Source organism: Lagopus leucura, unplaced genomic scaffold (assembly GCF_019238085.1).
Source record: "Lagopus leucura isolate 7727_CA_CO unplaced genomic scaffold, USGS_WTPT01 Super-Scaffold_73, whole genome shotgun sequence".
Taxonomy (NCBI): Eukaryota; Metazoa; Chordata; class Aves; order Galliformes; family Phasianidae; genus Lagopus; species Lagopus leucura.
The window spans coordinates 18,055,822-18,082,208 of NW_024962252.1; the positions used below are offsets into that span (position 1 = coordinate 18,055,822).

Consider the following 26,387-nt stretch of genomic DNA (forward strand, 5'->3'; position numbering starts at 1 on the left):
TTAGCCTAGCCTCATATACTCAAGTGCAAAATTACTATAATAGCAAAAGACAGGTGGTTCTTTTGATTTCCTCTGCTATTTTGAACAATAGTGACCTGCAATACCTGAATAAAAGCCATTGGCTTAGTGATTCACTAGAAAGCTTTAGAAACATCTGCTTGCTTCTACAGGAGTGATAACTTCCTAGAGATGCGAAATTCAGTGATCACTTCAGATGTTAAGAACAAACAAAGGCACCTCTGATGAAGCTCATACCTAGTAAAAAAAGCTACAGGAGTTATCAATAGCATTAAACACACTATACAGAGACATGAAACATACAGCCATAGTTAGTGACTTGTGATCTCTCTTCTCCTCCTCCACATCCATATCTATTCCTCTACATAATTCAGGTATATTCTTCTCTTCTACCAGTGCACAATCTTGTTTATGTATCTAGTCTTTTCCTTACAAGCTCAGATAATATTGACTTTTTTTTTTTTTTTTTTTTTTTTTTTTAACAGCAACAAAATATATTATACATGCATGGATCAAATGAAAAGTATTATACAGAAAAGTTATGCCTGCTAATTAAAGATAAATCACAGAATCACAATTCTGTGATTCTGTGATTCTGTGATTTATCTTTAATTAGCAGGCATAACTAATCCGATTTATTCTCTACATCTTTATTTCAAGCACCTCAAAAGAAGTGATGCTGAAGCCATAGTACACTTTTAGGATGCTGACTTCATTGGATATACTGATCTTCAACATCTGCATCAGTGGTCTGACACTGCAAAGCAAAAAATGTGCTGTTCTTTCATCACTTGCAGTACATTTCAAGGTGTCTAATAGTCATGGCAGTATATCACTGAACAAATATGAATCTCTTAGACTTCTGTCGTATTTCAAGCAATGAAAATAATTTTCTAAAATGTTTCTTGTACTAAAAAGATTTTAAATTCATTATCTTGATTAGAAGACAGATACCAAATTTATTGAATAAATAACATATGCACTGATATTCAATAAAAAAGTTTCATATCTCAAAGGAAGAAATTAAACCTCTTTTTTGTGAACACGGACTTTTTAAAGACAACCACTTTATTAAATCATATCATTGCTTACTGGAAAAATTGCAAACCAATATTAACATGTTCAAAACCTAAGATTAAAACTGGCTTTCCTTTAGCTGATGAAACTCTATGAATACAGATAGGCATTTAGAAGATAAAGTTTTCTGTCTTCCAGATCCTGAGATTTGTAAAACAACCTGTAACTGAAGGAAACCAGAACACAGAGGTCGGTTCCATCTATGCAACTCCAAACAAGTAAATGAAACTTGCAAGAATAGTTAGCAGAGCTGACAATTATGTGGTGTTAATCAAATACCATTGTGCTAGATTTTGCTACTCTTCCTTCAACTGGGACAAATTCTCAGATTATTCAAATTTTTATCAGTATCTTGGCACTAGTGCAACAAAACACTGATCTTAAATCTACGTGAATTTTGATCTTAAATCTACGTGAATTTATCTGGATGGTATTGCCATCTACTAGATATCAAACTATTTTGTCAATGTCTTTTGATCCTAATATTACTTGGTGTGAGGAATTATCATAATTGAAGCATTAGGATTTGTGTTATGACCTTGGGTCATCTGTTAAAAGTAGAATTATTCTACATATCTTCTTGTTTCCTCTGTCAAGAGGATACAAATTTTGGAACCTGCAATTCATGTTCGCTTGGAGAAGAGAAGGCTCCAGGGAGACCTCATTGTGGCTTTCCAATACAAGTTGTCAACATATAAACAAGAGAGGGAATGGCTGCTTATGAGGGGGGAAAGTGGTAGGACAAGGGGGAATGGTTTTAAACTAAAACAAGGGAGGTCTAGGTTAGATATTAGGAGGAAGCTTTTCACCCAGAGGGTGGTGACGCACTGGAACAGGTTGCCCAAGGAGGTTGTGGATGCCCCATCCCTGGAGGCATTCAAGGCCGGGCTGGATGTGGCTCTGGGCAGCCTGGTCTGGTGGTTGGCGACCCTGCACATAGCAAGGGTTTGAAATTAGATGATCACTGTGGTCCTTCACAGCCCAGGCCATTCTATGATTCTGTGTGATTCACTTGGAATCAAATCCCTGTAAAAGGATGGAAGAGAAGAAGACAGTATACTGTCTTCATACTTTTCTTCTGGTTCTTTCAAATTGCTTGCTACACTACTGGAAAATGTTTCAGCTCTATAGGAACTCAAGATGTGTGGTTCCATGGCAAGCGTCTTGCATACAGTGAATCCTTGCATTCATATTTTGGAAATAAATTCAAAAGGATCTGTATTCAATTTGAAAGTTTGGTAAGAGTCACAGAGGAAGGAGGGACGAACAAGGCTATATGCCCATTGCCAGTTCAAGCAGTGTGTAACTGTGCAAGGCATTCTAAAAGCAGAAACAATACCAAAAACTACATGCAGAGTCTCTCACCTTGGGACTTATTTAAATGCATATATATCACAGAAATCCCTAGTTAAAAAGAGTCAGTCACCAATTTCCCTGCTGAACTATGGTGTCTCTCCAGAGATTCTTATTCAATTATTAATGCATCTGCTGCTAATTTCATCATGCAGAGTGTGAATTTGTCTTTCCACATTGAGTTCTAAGGGAATTTTGTAAGAAATATAGAACTTGTCAGCACATGAGAGTCAACACATTACTGCTGTGCTGCAGCCATTTATAACAAAACTAAAATGAACACTCACTTGTTTGGCATTAATTTAATGTCCCACTTAGCTCCTATCGTACGTAAATAGCTGCTTCATCCATTTAAGCATTTCTGTTCGCGCACATAATGAAGTACTCTGTACCTGTCAAGTAAGCAGAATGCATTACTGAAATAAGAAATGGATGAAGACATTTAATGTTATTAATATTACGGTTCTATAGGGGCAGCAGCATACTTTTTCCTGGCCACAGGTATCCCACTGTGAAGTTCACCTTTTATCCCATGCTAGAGAGAGCACATGAAGACGTGACATGCATACACATTATTGTGCCAAAAATATTTTTGAAAGAAATATCAGTTCAACCCCTGACACAGTTTACAACAGCTGTAGTTGTCAAACATGCTCAAAACAAAATAAATTAGCTAGCCAGCCTCTTGGTATTTAAACGTTCTTTATGTTCTCTATTTTAGGAAAACAAAGTTTAATTTTAAATGGCATTCTGGCTATGATCAGCCTCTCTTGAAGAAATTTTTTATGAGAATGAATGGAGATAATGACTACTATTAGTCACTGTCATTACCACAAAACATTAAAAACTACAATATTTATAACAGGCTATGACATGACAATTAAAATACAACTTTCTATCACTTGCATATGATTCAGCCACAGCTGGTTGCTATTTTCTAAAGTTAAAATGATAGAAGTCTGGTAATGGTTTATTTAATAGCATGTTCATCATCAGATCTAATTGTTTTCCACCACAGGGTATGAAGCTTTATGTCCTCTATCAACCCAAAACAAACAGCCATGCTGCTTAATGGTTGTTCAATTAATGTTTATGGTGCTACTTTTATAACCTGAGTTACAAGACAAATAAACTCCAAGTAGCAATTTAAAAACCTTGGAAACTTAATGGGACTTCCACTGATATCAGACATTACTAAAATACCAACAGAATCCCCCATTTGAGGGTGTGAAATAAAAGACATTAGTCAGCATTAGAGAATTCATCCAGGACAATGATATAACTGCCAAAAGAGACTTTCATGTAGGAAAAGACAGTTGTGTGACTTCAGGTTAGCTGCCTTGCAATTGCTACTCATGCTGGGTTAAAGCAGAAAAGACCTGTTCATCTCAAGTCATGTAAAGGTCAGACTCCATTGCTCAAACTGCAAAGTTATTCCCCCGAGAGTGATTTACCCTCAGTAACCTAGATGCTCTCCACCTACTCATAATTCTTTCTATTTAGCAGAACTCATGCTGATTAAAAGGAAAGAAGAGTTCAAAGACAGGTTTCTCTGTTACTGTCTTACTGCATATTAATTTGTGCCTCTTCCTTTTGCACACTGCCTGTAGAGAGCAATGTAAAACCACTATAAATGTTTTCACTGGAGAGCTGCCATTGTTCTAATTTACAAAAGCCAATGATTTCTGATTTCTGCTGTTAATTGAATATAGAAATAATATATTCATTCAGAACTTCCCATTTTAATTCAGCCTACCTGACCTCTGGCTTTAATGATGTATTGCATGCCTGTACATCCCTGAATCCTCGACAATTAATCACTGATACTCACTCTCCCAAAGTAGCCAGACAGTTAGACAGGAAAGAATCAATCCTGATGGGTGGTGGGAGTTTCTTTTCAGAGCCTATATATTTTTTCACACCATAAACCCTACTTTGTTGATGCAAAAATATTTTAATAGAAGTACTGTTACCCAGCCTCTCCTCCCACCCTTCCAGTATTTCTAGTATACCAAAATGAGGGCTATCAATGGGCAAAAATGCTCTGTGAAGTCTAAAGTCTGTCAAGCCTTTTAGGCAAATTCTCTCTGAGACTGCAGGTGAGAAATGACAAACTTATCACCTAACAGGCTTATGTTTAAAGCTGACTGCTTTTGATTATGAAGCAATGAGCCTTTCATTTTGGAGTTCATTTTGTGTTTCATAAGTATCTCTTCACTGAAATTATGCTGTTGAACGGATTTCAATTTGATTAGTTTAATGCTACGGTTTTATTATTTGTAGTGAATACAGGCCTCTCATGGTGTTACTGAACGGTTAGGAATATTCACACAGAATCACACAGAATTGTAGGGGTCGGAAGGGACCTCCAGAGATCATCGTGTCCAACCCCCCAAGGGTTGTCTGTCACCCAGGATGGTGACAGAGCTACTTTTATTTTTCATGTGCTCCTATTTTACTTTTTTCTTAATCCAATAACAACATATTTGAATAAGGCTGCCTGTGTTTCTGTTAGACTTGTGCAATTGGCCCGTATGTACTCAGACTGCTCTTCCTCTCTGGTCCAGAGGGAAGAATAAGATGAAAGCATTTCTGCCTACTGAAGGACAAAATGCTGAATCCTCAGCGTGTAAATTGATCTCAAGGCCAGAAGGGAAGCCAGTGTGAAAGCAACAGTTGATGGAAAACTCCTGAATTAAACCTACAGACGTTATGATTGTAATTCTCAACAGCTAGTGCTGTGGAAGAGCACAGCCACCACAGCCACATGCATAAAACACTGAATTGCTCTTTCAGTGTCATATAACTTCATTAAATATAATTCAAATGTCCTGGGAAGCTTGATACACGTATCTCCTTTTAGTAATATATCCTTTTACATAATTACGTTACTTCCGGTGATGTGCAGTGTGGACCTCAGTGATAAAAACCTGTTTCATGTTAGAAGAACACAACTTGTTGTGTGGTCATCCTAGACGTAGTAAAGGAGAATGTATTTAACCTCATTCTAATGTTGAGTGGAGTCAGGTAGACAGGTCAAGAGATGTTAAAAGTCATATTCAACTTTGACAGTAAGGAGAGTTCAAGGCACAACCTACAGGCTAAATTAAATCCTAACTCAGCATTTATTAACACTGTATCAGTGTTACAAGGAGTCATCACCCACTTGATTTTACATGCTTTGGAGTGGTTACAAAGGTACCTTCAGAACTCACTAGTAAGATCTACTGTTAAACAGCAATTTGATATATTTATTATTAATATGGTCCACCATGTCTTAAATCTATTAGCTTCAAGCTGAACATTCTCCACATTTCATTCTGTCTACTTTCAGAAAAATGCATGCAGTTATACAACTCATCCTCTTATTTGCGTGATGACACCTGCTTTTTGACATCCTGAAGTTGAGGCTAGCGAAAGCTGTAGGCTACTGAGCACTTCTGAAAACAAAGATTGGTCTTCAATGATGAAAGGGAGATGGGAGTTTTTAATCTATAAAAAATTGTTGAGGGTCATCAACAGGATTTACTTCTTACTAAAAAAATCCCATTTATTTAATAAACACCTCTAGAACAAAGTTACCAAAAGAAAAAAGTGGCAAAGTTCATAGAAGTTAAAATAAAAGTTTTGGGAAATTCCACAAGCCAATTTTCATTAACTGAATGCTGAGAGTGGGAAGCTTGAAGTGAAGGTCTTTAACAATCCCTTCTATCACAGCAAAGCTATTGTGCATGAAGCTGTGCTCTTCTACACTTCTTGCTCCAGTGGGCACTCGGCATGGAACAGGCTTACCCAAACTCTAACTCAGGATCCAAGGACAAGCATGTGTATCAGATCTTGTGTACACAACTTAATTAAAGAAATACAGTTAATATGATATAAGTAATCTACAGCTTATAGTGTAATTATCTCCCATATCTGAAATTTAAAAATTCTTTTCCTTGTAAGTTTAACTATAAGAATTGGGATCAATTTACCCCCAGTTCAGTTATCCAAAAACCAGTCACTTAATCTAAGATAGTAATCTGGTCTCCTTTTCTAAACAGTGGTGTGCATTTTATTACATTTGTTTTTGACACATCTTAAAAGGTGGGCTAAATCATCCTTTATACCCAAATGTCTTTCCTGCACTGAATATAAAAGAAATCTCAAGGAGAAATTTAGATACAATGCACAACTCTGAGGCAGTTGGTTTTTTGAATCAACTCTAAGACTGTTGTTGACTGCAATTGTTGTTGCAGTTTACTATATTTTTTTAATATAATACTTACATGCTGTTTTAAGGAAAATGCATTAAAAATGACAAGGAAAATAAAAAAAAAAAGTCCCAAGGAACCAATGATAATTTTTTTTTTTTTTTTCCTATTACATTTTATTATGTATAGTAGTGTTTACCAACAATTCCTCATGATGACAGAATGTTGTACAAAAATTCACCCCTGGATTGGTAAAAAATGGTTTATATTGATTGGGTTTTTGCATCAATTCCTATAACAAAGTATAAATTTTCATGGATTTTTTTTGGTATCGATAATTACTATACTCATTGACTCATAATCCAACCATCAAAAGGTGAAATCCCAATGAAAATACAGAAATACCTACATTTATGGATCCACTTTACAAAAATCAAGGGTCACTATTCCTTGCTTCTGTTCACAGTAATATTGAACAAAATAGAAACAACACAAAAGATAGGAATGAAAATACACTTGGCAAAGTAAAAATTGCTTATGTAAGTTACAAGATATGAGTAAAGTTACAAGGGCTAGACCAGATTTTGAACTTACTGTGAAAATTGGAACAAAAAATAGGAGGATACAAGAACAAAAAAATAAGACATAATTCTTCATTTATACTTGACTCATACCATGTGTCTGAAAAATGAATGTAACATTGGGAATGATGCTCATAATTACAAAATGAGTTTTGATTGAATAAAAAATATTTGAAATAAGTCGTATCCATCTGCAGACATTTTAGGGTCAAGAAGTCCTTAGAAATTGTGAAAACCTTCCAGGCCTTTTATTTACTCAGCTCCTCAATGTCTACTTTGCTCTGCATAACAAACAGAACCAGGCACACTGCTCACTGCACAGGCCTCTGGTGTCCCTGCAAAAAAGTACCTCACTCAGATTGTTACAAGAAGGAATGTGGAAGTTGTGTTCAGACCTTGTCTGAAAAATGTGCTTTAGTGGTGTAAAAAGGCTATAAAATGGAAAACAACACGGCATAATGGAAAGGGGAATAGAAGAAATTGAGAATGTCAGAAAACATGAAGAAAGAAATGGAGGCAGATGAACCTTGATGTTTTATGAATTCACCAATTAAAATAAAATTAACTGTGTTAATAATAAGTATTAAAGATGGAAGATTTAGGAAATGTTAGATGCATTTTTTAAGAAAAGTTATATTAGGTTCTTTGGATATGTACATGAGGACATGAGACTCCTTCCTATATTTTTCCACACAAGACCTAACTTGCAGGATATGAGGCTGAAACAAATATTTTTATCTGTCTTCAACTTTAATAATATGGTGTAAGATTATTTGCTTTCCTACAGGTTTTCATTGTTCATCATTTGTAGTAAGAATGTTACAGTAACTGAACCTTATTAGGATTGAAAATGTATGTTCAAAACAGTTCTTGAAGTTACCAAAATTTTTCAAGATAAACAAATGGAGAACAGAACAAACAAAAAAACCCCACCTCACTAACATCCCATTATCAGCAAAATATTTTTAATGTTACCATCTGAGTGAGTTAAGTTACACCAAGAAGAGAGGATTTCTCAGAATACTTGATGTTTTTTAAAGCTTCTTCTGTGTTCACTATATCATACAAATATATTTTGATTATTTTTGATTATTTTTATGTTATTTCTGTGAGAAAGATTATTTACTTTCTTTACCACAGAATGACAGCATATATGACAGATATCATATGCATCATATGCTTCTGTACATGAGCTCTCTTCCAATAGCACAGCTTAGGTGAAGAAGTTTAAAATAATCCTTTTATTTCAAACTGAAATAAAATACCTCAGTTTCAAGCTAAACTATCTCACTTCTAATATAGACTAAAGACAAATAGAGAATTACCACAGCTCACCTGATAGGCTGGAAGATTGCTGTGAGTCTAAGTGCCAACAAATGCTGGAAAGGGTGCTAATGGTGGGTTCATAATTCATAATGCAGGGCTTTGGGAGACTCCCAATCTGAGGCTCAGTGTTTCAAATCCCACTGATTTATTTCAAATGATGCTGAACACATTCAGTCCCTTGAGCACCATTCAAAAGGTACAGTACTTCCCTAAGAGCTCCAAAACTCTGAAAATAAAGACTAAGTTAGCTACATACTCAGTGAAGAACAAAGAATTTATCACATTAATATTAATCTTAAACTACTTATGTAGATTCACACAACATCTCTGTAATAAGAGGTTAGTCTGGATGATGGACAGTTCTAGAAAGACATGGCCTTACAAATTCTGCAAGCTATGAGATGGATTTTTGACACGGTCTCACACCACATCTAAATTATAGACATATAGGTTTGAAGGGTGGACTATTTGGTGGATAAGAAATTGGTTGGAAGGTTGTAGTCAGAGGGATGTGGTGAATGGCTCTATGTCCAGACAGAGGCCAGTAACAAGTGTTATTCCTCTTGGGTCCATCTTGGGACCAGTACTCTTTAACACCTTCATCAGTTACATAGATGATGGGATTGAGTGCATCATCAGTCACCCTGATGACACTCTATTGAGTGGCACAACTGATGGGACAGAAGGAAAGGATGCCACCAAAGAGAACTGGTCAAACATGAAAAGTAGGCCCATGTGAGCCAAGTCATGTTCAACAAGGCCAAGTGCAAGTTGCTGCACTTGGGCAGAGGAAATCCCAGATGTGTATATGGGAAAGGACTTGGGGGGGGTTCTGATAGATGAAAAATATAGCATGAGATGGCAGTAAGTACTTGCAGCCTGGAAGGCCAACAATATCCTGATCTGCATCAAAAGAGTGGTGACCAGCAGGGAAAGGGAGGTGACTTTCCCCTGGTCCTCTGTCCTTGTGAGGTCCCATTTGGAGTACTGTGTTCAGGCCTGGAGCTCCCCACACAAGAAAGATGCAGAGCTGTTGGTCTGCATGTTGGTCTGCGGTTGGTCAAGAGGAGAGCCACTAGTACTATCAGAAGGCCGGAGAACCTCTCCTATGAAGATAGGTTGAAGGAACTGGGTTTGTTCAGCCTGGAAAGGAAAAAGCTCTGGGGAGACATCATTGAGGCCTTCCAGTGTTTAGAGGGAGCTTATAAACAGGAGCAAAAGCTACTTTTTAGATAGGTAGAGAGTGATTGGACAAAGGGAAATGGTTATAAGTCAAAGCTGGGAAGATTTAGATTAGATGTTGGGGGAGCTTCTTCATAGAAAGGGTGGTGAGGTGTTGGAACAGGCTGCCCAAAGAGGTTGTGGATGCCCCATCCCTGGAGATGTTTAAGGCCATACTGGATAGAGCCCTGGTCAAGCTGATATAGGGGGTGTGGCAGGGGAGTTGGAACTAGGTGATCACTGAGGTTCCTTTCAACCCAAGCCATTCTGTGTAATCTATAATAAAGCAATAACAGAAATTAATTTGCTATACAGTTCCGACACATTTCCTGTGCCCTGAAAGAATCATAAGTAGAATGGAAGAGCATTGATCATCTCCTTAGGGTGACTAAATTAATAAATGTGCACAATAGAGCAAAAATGAGGACAAGGAATAAAATAAATGCTGGCATTAGTTTTCAATGTATGTGATGTTATTGCATGGAAATAGTATGGTATCATTCCCTCTCACCTTTCTCATGTAACTTCTTTTTACAACACAACAAATTTGCGAAATGCTACCTTCAATACTTTTTCTCCATGTTAACACCAACACTGTCTTTATGCAGCTATTGCAGAGCATTAATCATATTAATACATATCTTGAGTAAACTAATTAGGGGAGAATTGAGTTATATAAAAAAGTCTTGGTTTGCGTTTAACTTCTTGGTAAGATTAACATACTCAGATCCATGAGAAACCAGCTAAAACTAGTTCCTAATAAAATCAGTGGATCAAGAGATAATTTGAATATTTAGGTGGAATAAGGTAGTATTTTTTAGATATATTAGTCTCTTCAACCACCCAATGGAGAAAATAAGGTACATGTAAAGATTGTTAGGTACTCTGATTTCTTTTCTGTAAGCAAAGATCATACCACTGAATATACTGGTACCCCAGGTGCCTATAATGGCCAAAGCTAGGTACTTGAAGCTAGTTGATGATTCTGCCTCATAGCTCCCTAGCTACCACACTAAAGTAACTTCTCATAAGAACAAAATGAATTCCAATCAGTGGGTTTGGGTAACAGAGTTATTTTAGTACATCTTGTAGGAAATTGAAAGCTGAGTTGGCAAAAGGTAACTTTTTGGATGTCTCATGATTTTCCCCCAGACAATTTTCATAAAGGCTACAAAAGCAATTTTTGGGACTCTATATTCCCTACCAAAATTAAATTCATGTTACTAATTGCAGGAACACACAACTTGGAAATTGTGTAAAACCTTCAATTAACTTTTCTATAATGGCAGGTATTAAGTAGGTAAAACCATCAGGTCAGCAAAATAAATAAAGTAAGCCACTCTGAAGTCATGTAAATACGAACTAAGGGACAGCAAAATCTCCTCTTTTCTTTATATATACATTTGGTGTACATTTTGTATACGCTTGGTGTAGTTTTTATCATGGATTAGGTTTTCTCTTTTTTCCCTGCTTGATTTTGTGTGTAAGAAAGCTCACTGAAAGAACAGCTATTTACTATTTCTTCTATCCTCATTATTCAATATGCTGTTCCCTTCTTTATGCACTTAACTTTATTCCAGTCCTTCATCTTGAGTCAAATGGATGCATTACACATTTAAAGTTGTACATTTTGGAATCTGTGTGTAAACAGGGAGAGCTGTGAATGAGAGAGTCATCTAAATGAGCCTTTATGAAGAACCTGGTATGAAAATGATGGCATATATAAAATATATAAATATATTTTGTAAATCATTAATTATATTCCTACAGTTTTGCTTCTTTTCGTTGTTGTTGTTGACTCTGTATTACTAAGTTAGATCTCTTACCTTGATCAAACTAGTTAAGAAAACTTTCAAAATAGACAAAAATACCTAATTAGCTCAAAATTATCCATAAAGTGGTCTAAAATAGAACTGCTACTATTTGTAGAATTGCCTGCACTATAAAGTTTAATAATCTTAAGGGTCCATTCCTGTTGTGTTTAATGCTATATAGTGAAGGCATTGGATAGTATCCAGAGACTCAATTCCTTGTCGGTTTTATGATACATCTCTCTTGTTCATCAAACATAAAACATCAATAATTCACCATGGCAAGAGGTAATGCAGATATAGCAGAGTACAGCTATAATGGACAAGAGGATACTAACAAGCTTGTTCAATTTAAGTCTGGCATGTTTATATGTGTACAGCATCACACACTAGACCAGTGTTTCATACCATTGCCTACAAAAACTAAGTGGGATTCCAGTGATGACGGTGGTATTTCTCCACCAAGATTAGAGAGTTCAGGTCTCAAAACAAATGTCAGCTCAGAATACATCCTGTGTTTCACTTTCTAGTACATCTTCTACCCTCATCTGCTGTTTTGCCAATTACATTTTATTATAATTTATATCTTTGAGCTGCTGAGTGACTGAAACCAAATCATTCAGCTTCACTTTTTATCTAACTCTCCATTATCAAGGCAGAGGTTGAAATGATTGCTTACTTTAACGAGTATTTTGAGTTCTTCCCAGCGGTTTCTTTCAGTTCTGTAGCTGCTATTCAATCTCTGTAAGAGCTATGCAGTATTGTTGGTGTTACAATCATAGATAGCCACATTCCTTTCTTTCACCTGAGCACCAGAGTCCCTTAAGAACATGGTTCACAAGGCTCTATAATCCAATGCAGTCTGTTTTGGCTTATGTCTGCAAAGAAGCTCAGCAACACTACAATTAAAGACCATGTAATGAAAAGCCTTGTGCCTCCTTCAGAAAGTTATTTGTCAGTTCTTACTCTGTGAAAATAAAGTGGTAGCTGCCATAGACAGACAAGCTTAGCTTCAAATTTGAGATATGGAATCAATGACAACCCCATATAAATATCTTTAAGTATTTTTCTTGTGCATGATAAAAGTAGTGCTGGTGCAAAAAAAGTTAATCTTGCTGGTGGTATTGTAACACTTCCATTCTTCTTGTGCAGCATTTTTAGCCTGGACTATATATAGAGGGCTCCTCTAACGCTGCATCTACCTGCACGGGAGTGAAAGGGGCATTCGGGACAAGTGTCTCTGACACAGAACTGCAAACACCATTTCACAGTGGCAGCTACAATTACAAGCAGGAAAACAAAGGGGGCAAAGGTCTACCAGGTCATAGGCTTGTCAGCACTGTGGAAAGGTGCAATATCTTGAATTGCTCTTCCTGAGACAACGCTATTTCACACCACCTGCTAACTAAGGCAGTGGTTGGAATAACATCATTCAGTCTTTAAACATCTCTCTTCATTTGAAAATAATTAAATGATAAAAAAATTTACTACAGATCATATTAAGAAGTTCATATTGGTATCAGCATGGATTTTTTTGTGAATGAAACCTGAATAAGATCAGCAGGATTGAATTCTCTGTCATAAAGCTACTTTGCTTAACTGAAGTCTATCCTAATAGAGCATTCTTCCCATCTGTTCGTATTTCTGAATCATAAAATCTAATATATATATATATATATATTAAGAACTTGCATAACATTCAAAATACCATAGAGAATAAAGGAAAAAAAAAGCCAACTGGTTTAAATGCTGTGATGATATTAAACTGAAGTTATATTAACAGAAAATATGACATTTCATTTCAATGAGATTGTCCTTAATTATCTTTTCAGCTCTGTTCTGAGAAGAAGAGGATGGAAAAGAAGGAGAAAAGGAAAAAGAAGCTGTTTGTGAAAGACTTTTCAACTGAATTTTTCAAATGGTTCTACAGGTCTGTTATAAGTTCAAGAAGAAATAAAATGATTTACTAGCTAAGCAATGAATATGGAGTAATGAGTGAATATAGAAAATCAGTGTCTTTGGTTGGCAAGAGACATTAAAGATCGCCTAGTTGCAACAAATGCAAAAAAACCCAAAACAACAAAAACCCCAAAGATGCAAATTATGTGGACTTTTGTTCTATTTACTCTGCAAAGGGAAAGAAAAGAAACCCAGAATGGCATAAACAAGCAGCTCAGCACTTCATCACTCACAAGCTCTGAGTTGGTGGTAGCATTGTGGAGGTCCTATAATGCAAGATTGTATAGCAAAGGTACTAAGTGAGTTAAGTCATGTCATCCAGTTAATGCATCCAGTATGACAAGAACAGTGCTAGACACGATATGAGCAGGTATTCTCATACATTATAATAACACTGTATGAAACAATAAGAAGAAACAATAGCTCAACTAAATTGAAACTATACAGAAGCAGTAAGGAGAAATAAAAAACATCTTCAAAATTAATTAAACTCTTATTAGACCACTAAAGCATTTTCATTATCCTATTTTAACATTCATGTAAATGTTGCTAAAAGATACCAGAAAGTTTTCACCATTTCTATACAGTACCTTGAAAAATTCTTTGGGAACACACAGGATTTACAGTCAACTACACAATCCATTTCTTTCTTTTTTCCTTTTGATGTGTGAATATGTGTCCTATATTGATATAGCACTGGTGTGATCTTCCTCCTACAAAACTTTTTTCTGATACATAGGCCTGAAGCTTGAAAAATGCTTTCTCAAGAAATCTTGTTATTCTATGGTAAAATATCATAAACTTCAAAGATAAATCCATTGCTTTAGAAAAGAAAGCATTTATATATTTCAATGAGTATTAAAGAGAGTGTCTTACTATGTTTTATATAAGCAAAAAACTCAACAACACAAAACCAACCAACAAAAAACCTGTCGAAACAAACAAACCTTGAAAGCAATACACTTTTAGCAGAAATTAAGAAATCAGCTTTTATTATGCAGAAGTTACTGGAGATTGCTTCCTATTGAGAAAGAAAACTTTATTCCAGATTTGCATTATTGAGATTCATACTAATTTTAAAATGTTCTACAGAGTCATAGAATAAATGGCATAATCAACCAGACATCATGAAATCTCAGAAAATGTTTCTTGTAATTGCACTGGGAATCAAAGTCCAACTTCAGATTCCATTGCTTTTGAAAAAATATACAGCATACAGCAAGACTTCACTAGAAGATATGAGCACATTCTTGAGCGAAACTCATCATTTGTCTAACAATCACATAGATCAGAAAATCTATTGGGGGAATCATTTCCTTAATGTCTCCAAATGAATGTTAGCATCTTATCTACAGAAACAAAGAAAAAACTTAGAAAAAATTTAAAAAGGCTTAATGGTTTTAAAGGGCATTCAGTCAGGTCTCAATGAGCAATACTAATGACTGGAAAAATGTAATTATCTAACAACAGAGTGGCAGATGTTGATTGCTTTTGAAACAGTAATTAGTCTGAGAAAGTTACCTGTGTACCTTTTCTATCTTCATAGGACAACACAGTAAGATGGGTAACATGAGATATCCTTTGTTTAACCGGGAGCTAATTAGAACTAGGGTTCTACTACCTGCATGGAGGTCACAAAATGCATCTATATTTTTAATAGAACAGAAAACTTCAGAATACAGAAGTCTTGTTTTTCTGTTCAGCATTCAAATATTGCTCTGTTTTTGCTGTGATTATTAGCTTAGGTCTTTTTTGTACTTTGGTTAGTATACTGACAACAGAGGATTACTTGAAATAGATATTAATATAGTCTTCATTCTTTCGACACATCTAATTTTAGACAGGTGCTGTAATTTTGGTAAACAACTTTTTTTGCTAAAAAAATTGTGATTGTGATGTGATAAATTGTGATAATTTTTTTTTACCTTGATAATTTTACCTTGATTATTTTACCTTGATAATTGATAATTTTACCTTGATAAAATGCATCTACAGATGAACTATACCACTGTGAATCCTAAGTGTTCTTTGTCATACAAGATGGAGCTATTCTAAGGTAAGACCTATATGATCTTTTCCCAAAACAACTTAATCTTCTTCCATTCTGAGGTCATTAACTGAAGTTCAATAGGATTACAAAAATTCAGGTTATATTTTTGAAGAAAATAAGGTTTTTTTTTCCTCACAAAAGAAAGGAAATGTACTGAATAGGTTGTACAGATAACAATGATGTCCAGTGTTGGACTTTATTTAGTCCTTCTGCAAGTCAATACAATACAATATGAAAAGATTTTTAAGACTTCTCTTCCTAATTGGCCCATATTCTTCCTTCTCATGATATTCTCGTGATAAAATGTCAAGTCTTTTTACACAGTGCACTCATGCATGTTCATTACATTAATTTTAACAGTAAGTTGGTTCCTTTAGTAAATTCCTGAAGCTCATCTCAGTCCCTGCTACAACCAGGATCCCTAGTTGCAGGAAGACACAGACTCCTCAAGCCTGCAGTTCTTGCTGACCAAGTTTTTATATCTATTCCTTTGGAGCTATCACTGCCACTGTGATTAGTTTTACTCATATACTTTCACTGACAGTGTTACTCAGTTTTGGAAATAAACACAAGTTCAAGTACAATGGACTAGTTATTGCTGCACTGTAGACTGAATGAAGCACGTGCAGTACGGAATATGGCCACAATACCATTATTCTGAACGGAGGCTGAGGACCTCAGGGAGCTAGAATAATATTGTCTATATTTTCTGAGGTGAGGTCACATACATTATACTTAAAAAAGGTTATTCATTTATTCATAAAAAGTTTTAAGATTTTTCAATAATGCAAGATGAGCTTCATGGTAAAAAAATAACAGAACAGATCCATGGTCCAACTTTATTTTCTAATAAAGGTTGCTACTCTAGAACATCAAAGTCTTTTGGTTAGAATGGCTCTTGAATACATGCAACAAGTCCACAAGACGAAGTAGTCCAGGAGTGCGAATTTCCTAATCTGTTACTTTACCAGGAGCCTGTCCCTTCTGGTGCATCTCTGTGGAATCAACTCCAGCGAGTGACAATGCTCTTACTCACTCAGTGTTTCTTCTGACTCTTCCTCTATATAGTCTTGAAAATTGCTTTCCCTCTCTGGCAAGTGAAGCTGTGCCAGCATGACATAAGTGACACATACTATCACTATGCCATTCACTCCACTATCTGATCATCATTTCAGCACTGCAGACTGTCAACTATATAATGAGACTCCAGAAATCAAGAGTTTTAAAACTGGCACATGGATTCTATTCATTACAATTTTTGCAATGTGCACACCATGCATTCATAACGCAAAAATCAACTTATTTAGGGCAGTTAGTGTTGTTACCATCTATCATTTCTTGAAGGAACCGCACTTAAAAAAACTTGACAAGTCCATTTTAAAAAGAAAACAATTAAATGAATATTTAAAAGGAAAACAATTAAATGAATATTTACCTTGACTGCATAGAAGCACAATTATGAACAATTTAGTATAATTTTGTAAAATAATATATTTTACTGTTTTAAGTACTGAGAATTATAATGCATTCATTTATTATATAGATCAAACGGTACCACAGATGAGATCAACTTGTACAAAAAATACACTTTTTTTAAAACACGGTTTTGATATTGAATGCTAATTTTTCTTCCTATTACATAGAAAACAATTTGCTATCTGAAACCACATTGGTGGGTGATTAGTGTCTTGGAATTAACTGTATCACAAATAAACTTCTTTGTCTTTTGATGTCTGTAAGTTTTCAGGACTCAGAATTATGGCTGACTTGGTGGAGCTTTTTATGTAAGACCCATACATGACTTAATTATTCTAATCAGAATCCCTTCTTACTCTGTCACAAATTAAGAAGAAGATGGACTTTTTGTTAAGACAACATCATTGATTAGCTTTAAAACTTCTCCCAAAACTGATGTGAAATATACCTTGCAGTTAGCACAGAACAGCACGTGCAGTCATGGATAATTTTTCACTCTAGTTTCCTGAAAGTCAATAGAACAAATATTTGCATAAGCAGCTGCTTTCACTGGCTTATCTCCATTTTTTTTCTTATTAATCTTGTACAAGAATATTTTACAATGCATCATTTTACTCACATATTCTGCAATTTTTTCAATCTTCATAAATAATAGCTGTAAAAGTGGACTTTTGAGATAGTACTGCTAAAAGACAATGCCCTGGTATAAAACAGTCTGTACCGTAGTCAACCCCAAGGAGCTTTCACTAGTTGCCCTCACACAAAAACTCGGTGCACAAGTGTGAAATTCATTTTATGCATTTACTCCTGGATCTCAGTTACATCAGGTATGGCAGCTCAGAGTTTTCACATATTTTAGTAAGGCATATGAGCTTTTCCTGAAATACAGCAAAATCTGTGGTATATAATAATCTATTATTTGTTATATCAGTATGAAATTGCGCATATAATAGATGAATGTGTTTTTCCTATCTATAGATATAACATACAGTGACTGAAGCACGTTTGTATAACTCTATGAAAGGCGGGTAGGTGGAAGCATTTTACTGTAGTGGCACACTCAAACTGAAGCAACCGTAGCATGCAGTCACATCACCTTGGCCTGTAAAGCGGCTGTACTACGTAAATCAAACTTGTCAAGGTCTTGAGGCAGCCCACTGGAGAGGAAAATCTATCTTGCTAGACAATGCAACCTGTGCTGATAAGTAACCACTGAATACACTTGATAGCTGAAAATGTTACATCAGCCAGACCCCAAACACAGACAAAGATGCCAGGGTGATACACGTGTTCGGTTTGTGTATTTAGTGAACAGCATCTGTTTTTTTTTATTAACTCTTATCTAGCTTAACAATCATGTCAGACTAAGAAAATTTGAGCATTTTGTGTTGTGATTTGGTGGCACTTCTGGGTGAAGTCAGCTTAGAGGAATTTATATCCAAGCTGACTTTTTTGTGTTTCTAACACAATTTGTCTCAACAATTTGTCTAACACATTTGTTCTCAACTGAAAATCTTACAAAAAATCTGAAGTTTGTGTGTGACACGGTTATAACAGAAACAAACACTTTAATCATTAGGTATTTGTATCAATGAAATACAGTGAATTTTGCCTTGATTCATGTCCTTGCTGTGTAAGGCTATTATGGTATCTGCCATTCTGAAGTGTAACAAAGAAATAATTACTAAGCAAAAGAAGAAATATATCTACAGCTATTTCTGTCACAGAAAGTATTTGGAGAAACAAGCAAGACAGTACTACATTTTTCTACATCTGTGACTAATTTGTTACCAAAATCTAAATACATTTTTATAGACATGATTTCTTGTTTTTAGCAGGAGCAGCTGTACCATGTTAATATTCACGATCAAAACATCTGAGTACAAGACTTCTATTTGACTGAAAGATATTTTACCTTACAGAAGCAAATGCTTTGATTACCATTATACTGTTGTGCTGTTACGTGAGGAAACGCTGCTGGAAATTATTATTTGTTGTAAAACTTGAGCTGAACATGTTTCCATGTGTTAGTACAGAGAAATGCACAGTTAAAACATGAAATAGGAAAAAACCCTGAGATGTGGAAGAGCTTACCTGAGCACTTCTCAGCAGATTGGCTGCTTAGCTGTCCAGAGCCCTGAAACAGTGAGACAGAATAAACTCAATGTAACCATCACATAGCCTACTGCATTCACTTTAACACATCAGGTTCAAATGACAGAACATATGCTTAGTAAACTATCCAAAAAGAGTTAGCATGCAACTCCAGCTGCAAGAGACTTTGTTCACAAACTACTTTATTCTCATCAAAAAAGTAAACCAATCACATTGACAAAAAGCCACTGTAAACAAAAAGACTATTTAAAGGATTAACAGTTTTGGCATCCCTACCATCAAGTCATCTGTTGTTTTTGTTTGTTTGTTTTGTTTTCATCAAAATTTAGGTTATATATTTGTTGTTAGCAAGAGTTGCATTACTATTATTGCTAATTTTAGTTCTGTTTATTACCTTGAGGGTTATATATTGCAGAATAATTTTGTTGTCACTAGTTAATGTTAATTAGATATTTTAATAGCCTATATACCTATTTGTTATCTTTTGGTAGGTTTACTTTTTTAACTATCAGTAACTTAATAACTGAGAATATTTAACATTACTGTTGCATACTCAAAATTACAGAGTTACTATTAGTGTTACCTGTTTAACGTTTAGTCATCCTTTGAGTCCTGCGACATATTTCCTTAATAATCATCAGCCATCAAGTCTGATAGTCTCAAAAGAAATATCAGCCCTCTAACTGCCTTCAAGGGCGGTGATATTTAGCACTGAAAATTACAAATAAAGTTTTTGAAGTTGAATACCAACAAGTGGGCAGTGACACTGATGATTTGTTTATCAAGACAAATTGATATATACTACAAAAATGCAATCCACGCACTCTTCCGAGTGAAAACAAATATGTGAATCTATGCAATGCTTACATGTTGAATGGGATATTTAATGTGCGGGGAAACTCAAAGGTTGAAGAACTAGCATTTAGACAGTCTAACAGTGGTAAGTGGTAATCTTACCTCTTTAAACTCCATTACATTCTCACGAGAGACATGCTAATACAAACAAGTCAATCAGAGTTTGTGTTTAGCAAGATCAAGCTTAGAGGATAGTTTAAAATCCATTTATTGTTCTAAAGCATTTTTTTCCATTAACATGTTATACATTAGTGGATACTAACCATGATTCATGTAACAGTTTAGTTTGTTAACTTTTAAATTATTTAACAACCAGAAGTTATTAATACAACTTTTAAAGTCTTACACAAAAAAATCTTAAAACAAGCTTGGGTTCATTTTTGTAATTTTTATATAAAAAACATTTTAGGCATCTCTTGAAAAAGAAATAAAGCAGGCATTTAAAGCTAGAAAACAAGTAATTCCAAATTTAGTTTGTTACAAAAGGTTTCAGCTTTATTGACAAATTATGGCAAACATATTTGACAAAATTATGGTTTCCTATTTAGAGAAGCTTACACATGGAACTTTATGTGATTTTTTTTTTTTTAACAAATACAGGTTAAAACACTGAACAAATTCAGTTAGCTACATACATACAGTAGCTGCTTGTTTTCAACCCCATTAAAACAGCATTTAAAATTAAATTTACAAACTTAATATCGAACATCTTAATCTAAACTAACATATATTAAAAAGACAGGTTAAAACATCTTATCTACAACTTGATTATTGTATGGCTCAAATGAAAAAAGGAAAAGAAAAAAAGAATCATATTACAGTCTTTCAGCAACCCTAAACAAAAACTCAGCCTTAGCTAGTATGTAGAGAGACTCAAGATCTGTAACAGGTTCATGCTTTTAAAGTTACACACAGCAATGAATACAACCAACAGAACATTATCTTTGAATGGTTTATAGACAATGCTTGCCAAAGGTTTTTTCTTTCTCCTTTTTTTTTTTTTTTTTTTTTAAGTCCGTGTTATAAAATAATACTAATGCCAATGTCACTCCAATGTTATAGGAAATACAAGTAGTACATAGGATAATAATGATCAGTAATCCCTAGGATAGAAAAGAAATTGACTATTACTTGTCTTGTTGCTGTTTATGCGGAGACCACAGGCTATTAATTGTCTTTGAGTTGAGGTCACAGATGAGGAGGACCTTCAATATCTACCATAGGGGTGTTCCCTGTAAGCACCTCGAGCTGACCTTGGAGGAGGTGCCTTTAGGCTGGAACGGGTTGTGGCCCATTCTTCTTGTGCTAAAAACAGAAAAGAAAAAACATGTTGTGTAAATATCTAAACCTGAAAGAACAAAGTGTTGTCACTACTAATGGCTGTCAAAATTCTCAAGAGTTTTGTCTGAAAGATTTAAAAAAATAAGACAACAATTGCCATCCATTTCTTTATTCTTCAAACAACAACAACAAAAACAACAACAACAACAACAAAAAACCCTACAGAAAATTTAACTTCTAACTTCTCAACACAGGCCCTGTGGATGTCTCAGGATGAAAAACCTCATCTTTACTCCCAGCAGAGAATGAATATCTAGTGTGGTGGCAGTAAAGACAGCTCAGAAAAACGTCACTGCACTAGTCTGCCAGCTCAAAATTTGAGTCTGTAGCATATAAGCTGAAGTATCCATGTGAAAGACATTTAATGCAACTGGTACATTGATAAAATGAAGACTGAAATAATAAAAAATAACTGAAATACATTTAATTTTTACTTCCATTTGAAACCGTGAGAAAGAAGAAAACAGTGGAAGAAAAATAATATATAGGAAGGAAGCTACAACATTACGAAAATGAGTTTTTGCACTACACTTTTTGCATTTCATTATCATTAGCATACTTTTTCCTCTAATTTGCAGAAATGAAATGTGCCCCAAAAGAATAAATTAAAATCCTTAAAACATGTTCAGTTTGTGCAAAGTTTCTACAAATCTTTTTTTTTTTTTTTTTTTTCCTCCACCCTCCACAGACCAAGCCTTCCAAAAGAACAAATAGGAAGCTACCTACAGCTCTGGTATAGCAGTTTAACCTAAAACTTGAACTATTTTCTCAAACAATTGCACCTAACCTTGACCACCTCATCAAACAATTTCTGTTTTTGCCTTCCACTGACTTCAACAGATCATACAGTCAGTGACTGAAGTAAAAAATCACAGAAATAACAGTACATCATCTCTACTATGTCACATAGCATACCATTTCCATTACAACTGATGCACAAAATCACCAGGCAGCTTCAGAATCTCCACATATTCCCCAAAAGTTATGTGATAATCTGGCCGTGCTTTTGCAATAAAATACAGAAGCTGTCCAGAAATTAGTGAGGAAGATATTAATTACTGTCAATGTAGTATTTAGTATGTTTGTATTACAAATTTGTGCACAAGATTGATGACTCTAAAATATTCAAGTAAGAGCTGAGTCTTCAGATGCCAAGGGAAAAAGAACAGTTTTTAAGCTGTATAAGAAGCAGAGACTGGAAACAAAAACTCTGAATGATTGAAAGGTGACTTGAAGCCAGTGGCAAAGGGATACCTGATGTACCTGGAGAGAAAATCCAACACTAAATATCATTATTACCATTTTCTATGGTATTAAATTCCTTCTGCTTTTAAGATGGATTGGGCTTTCACTTGTCAAGTTACTGTCAGAAAGATGGTGGATCTCACACCTGTATTTTTGATTATATTGAATGTTTTAAGTCACTCAAAATGCTAAAGAATTTTGTTCAATTTTTTTTTTTTTTTTAAATAGAGTGACCTAAACAAGAAAATAGAGTTTTCTATAAAAAATAGGATACATTGGCCACTACATCATAATATTTAAAATCAAAATTGTATTAGTCATACATTTCAAAGGAAGCTAACTACATTGCCTTAAATTTAGACCGTGTTTTGATTAATGGGACAATAGTCTTAGATAAAGTATAACAAGGAACTTTAAAGTTATCTTCATAAGAAATGTCAAAGATTTTATTTTACTAAACTTTCTTTTAAAGAAGCCAAGTTTTCATAAAAATACTATTTTGAGAAGAAGAGTACAGCAAATGTTTCACATTTCGATTACTTTTGGTTTAATTGCAATATGTAAATTACTGAAGTTCTTCAATAGTCTGTCTTTAAACATCTTATTCATATTGTTTAGTTATGAAAAACATAAAATGACAGGACTCCCCTCTGAAGTCCCATACATAGAGGACTTTGTTTCTCTGTTGTATCTTGATGAGCATGTCTGCTGGAAACAAAATTAAATTCCAAATACACAACAGCAGTATTATTGAATAGTACAAGCACAGAAAAAATAATATTTAAGCATCTTCACTTTGTTTGGATTTTTTTTTTCTTATGTAATTGCCCAGTTTCTGAATATTTTTTCCCAGGAATATAACGAAATGCAACTGCTGCTCTGAAAGTAATGCCTCATATTATATTGTGTTGGCCCATGATGACAGAGGCAGATGGTGATGGTATGGCAGAAGAGGTTGAGCCTCACCACCAATATTCCATTACATTTGTCGCTGTGTGATAGATGGCAGCAGAGAGGCAGTCTGACAGGATGGCATCTGACATGGAAGTGGGTATGAAGCCTAGGTGTGTCACTGAATTCCTCCACATGAAAAAAAAATGACATTCATTGACATTCATCGATGCTTTTTGAACATTTTTGCAGACCAAAGAGTGGATATGAGCACAATGAGGCATTTGGTGGTGCGTTTCAGCAGTGGTGACACTTACAGTGGGTCACTTTCGCTGGCGCAGATTTTCTGTGAGCTCAGCATGCAGGCTTTTTTTCATCACTGACGAAAACGAACAGCAAATGGTGATGAATGTATTGAAAATAAGTGTTTTGCAGCTGAGAATTTTCTCATCAAATAGTCCTATTGTATCAATTGTACTTTACATGGAAATAGATAGGAGGCATTATTTTTGGAGCAACTTATTAGCTGTGCCTAGAGAATAGAGTGCTGGTGTTATACTAAAATTTTACTATTCTCCTAACCTTCACAATATAATACTTTCTACTGCCATTCATGAGACACTTTTTTTATTACAGGAAGGATGCAAGCAAATAAATTTGAAAAAGCATGCTATTAACAGGAACTTTGTGGCACAGAAATCTTATTCAACAGAGATATAACCATATGCTGTCCACCCACATGGGGTACTCATTATAAAGTCACAACTTCTTTCTCTGACACAGCATACAGCCCTCATAGTTAAAGAAGGAAGAGTTCTTGCCGTGAGTGAGAAACTGAATTCTCTCTTATAGTACTGCATAGGTAGAAAAGTACAAAGATACTGATGTTCTCAGTATAGAGAAGTTCCAGCAGAATGTTTGCAATGCTTTGTATTTAAAGAGGCTACACTATTAACATAAAGATAGTAACAATTCCACTCGATTTCAGGGCAAAGTAAAATAGTTTGCTTCAAATCAGCACTGATAGTTTATTAGTGTTTCCCCTTGCCCATGAAACAGAGAGAGAATGTTTGGTTACAGGTGATTCAAAAATGATATTTGTGTTGAGATTTGGTCAGTGATTGCATCAGAGCAAATAGTCGATTGTTATTGTAAAGAAAATCACATTCACTTGAAAAAGTCAGATGCCATGGTTTGGTATGGAATAATAAAAACTTCACTAAACATGTTACTCTGGTAATCACAAGTTGTTCTGATCAAAGAATCATAGAATTGCTTAGGCTGGAAAAGGCCTTCAAGATCATCAAATTCAACTACAACCTAATCATACTACCTCAACTCCAACAAACCTCCGCTAAATCATGTCCCTGAGCACCACATCCAAATGGCTTTTAAACACATCCAGGGATGGTGACTCAACCACCTCCCTGGGGAGCCTATTCCAGTGCTTAACAACCCTTTCTGTAATGAAGTTCTTCCTGATTTCCAACCTAAACTTACCCTTGTGCAACTTGAGGCCATTTCCCCTTGTCCTGTCACCTGTCACCAGTGAGAAGAGACCAAACCCGCTCTCGCTGTAAGCAACTTTCAGATATTGGAAGAGAGCAATAAGGCTTCATTTCATCCTCCTATTCCCCAGACTAAACAGCCCCAGTTCCTTCTGTCTCTCCTCGTAGGGCATATTCTCCAAGCCCTTTACAAGCCTTGTTGTCCTGCTTTGGACCTGCTCCACCACCGCAGTGTCCTTTCTGTACTGAAAGGATGCATTAGAAGAAAGACACTAGTGACTGGAGATTGCCAATGAAGAAGCATCATTTATTTTTTCAAAATGATCATAAAGTAGAAACTTATTTTTACTGTGTAGGATTTTGTTTGGGACAGATTACTTTTTCAAGTGGATGCAGAGTGAATTTTGAGTGTAAGCAATCGGTATGGCCAGTAGGTTATGAATCAGATCCAGCTGCACATGCACTTGAGATATCAGTACAATGCAAACATGATAAACTGTGAACAGGCTTAAATGCAAGTGGAGAGGACATCTATTTTCATCTTTTTATCTTGGTATGCTTCTCTGGGTAAAGGTATTACTGGCCCACTAATTTCCTACTCTCCAATTCTTCACAAAAATCACATTTCCCAAAGGCAATGGGTAAATTTGCATCTCTGATCACATCACTTAGGTCAAAGAGGACTTAAAGTTTTGTGGAACAGGTTTCTCTCGTGTTTTGGTTTAGGACAGTCAACCATTAGTAACACACAAGATATTCTTCCACTGTAAATTAAGTATTTAATTACCTCCTTCTTGTTCAAATTCTACTTTTAAAAAAGGGATAAAAATATTGTTAATGCTAAGAAAGAAAATTTATTCCTCCTGGCTATCCAACTCTGAAGTTTAAAAGTTGCCACTGCATATTTAAAAAAATTTAAAATAAAGCTTAAAGACTTTTAAGACTTTGATAATTCTCCCTGAATAATACATGAAATTAATCATACATTTACATACATCATATATTCATTTTCATTTAGCAGGATAAACAACGGTATCCCCCTAAGAAAACCTGTTATTTTCTTACATAATCAGAGTATCTCATCTTGCTCCAGACCTACAGCCATAACAAATGTCCTATATTCCAAGACTCCAGGAATGAGCAGAAGTAACAGAAAAAAACAGAAAAAAGTTTGGCTGAATTGAAGCTTTTAATGTAATATGTCTGCAATTTTTTAACAGGCATGCTTTTACTGCAGGTATAGCTGTGTTTTTTTTTGTTTTTTCTAATCAATCACTGCTGACTTTTGTGACCAGTAAGAAAATAATTAGCTGACTCTGGACTGAATGGTTTAAACAGGTATTAATGATAGCTTTTGAAAAAAA

General features: G+C 35.1%; 1 protein-coding gene across 2 annotated transcripts in view; it reads right to left on the reverse strand.

Annotated features, from left to right (window-relative positions):
* Positions 1 to 2,755: 2,755 nt before the first annotated feature.
* KHDRBS2 (KH RNA binding domain containing, signal transduction associated 2) overlaps positions 2,756 to 26,387 on the reverse strand; it is a 320,519-nt gene continuing 296,887 nt past the window's right edge. The window contains exons 9-11 of one of the 2 annotated variants that reach the window (XR_006181714.1): positions 21,170 to 21,343; positions 19,163 to 19,205; positions 2,756 to 2,840 (exon numbers count right to left, since the gene is read on the reverse strand). Coding sequence is in view for 1 of the 2 variants with exons in the window: in XM_042888016.1 (XP_042743950.1) it covers positions 21,246 to 21,343 (98 nt within the window). In the remaining variant the exon portion in view is untranslated. Of the gene's footprint in view, positions 2,841 to 19,162; positions 19,206 to 20,517; positions 21,344 to 26,387 lie in introns of those variants that run through there. The other variant, XM_042888016.1, reaches the window with a different exon arrangement.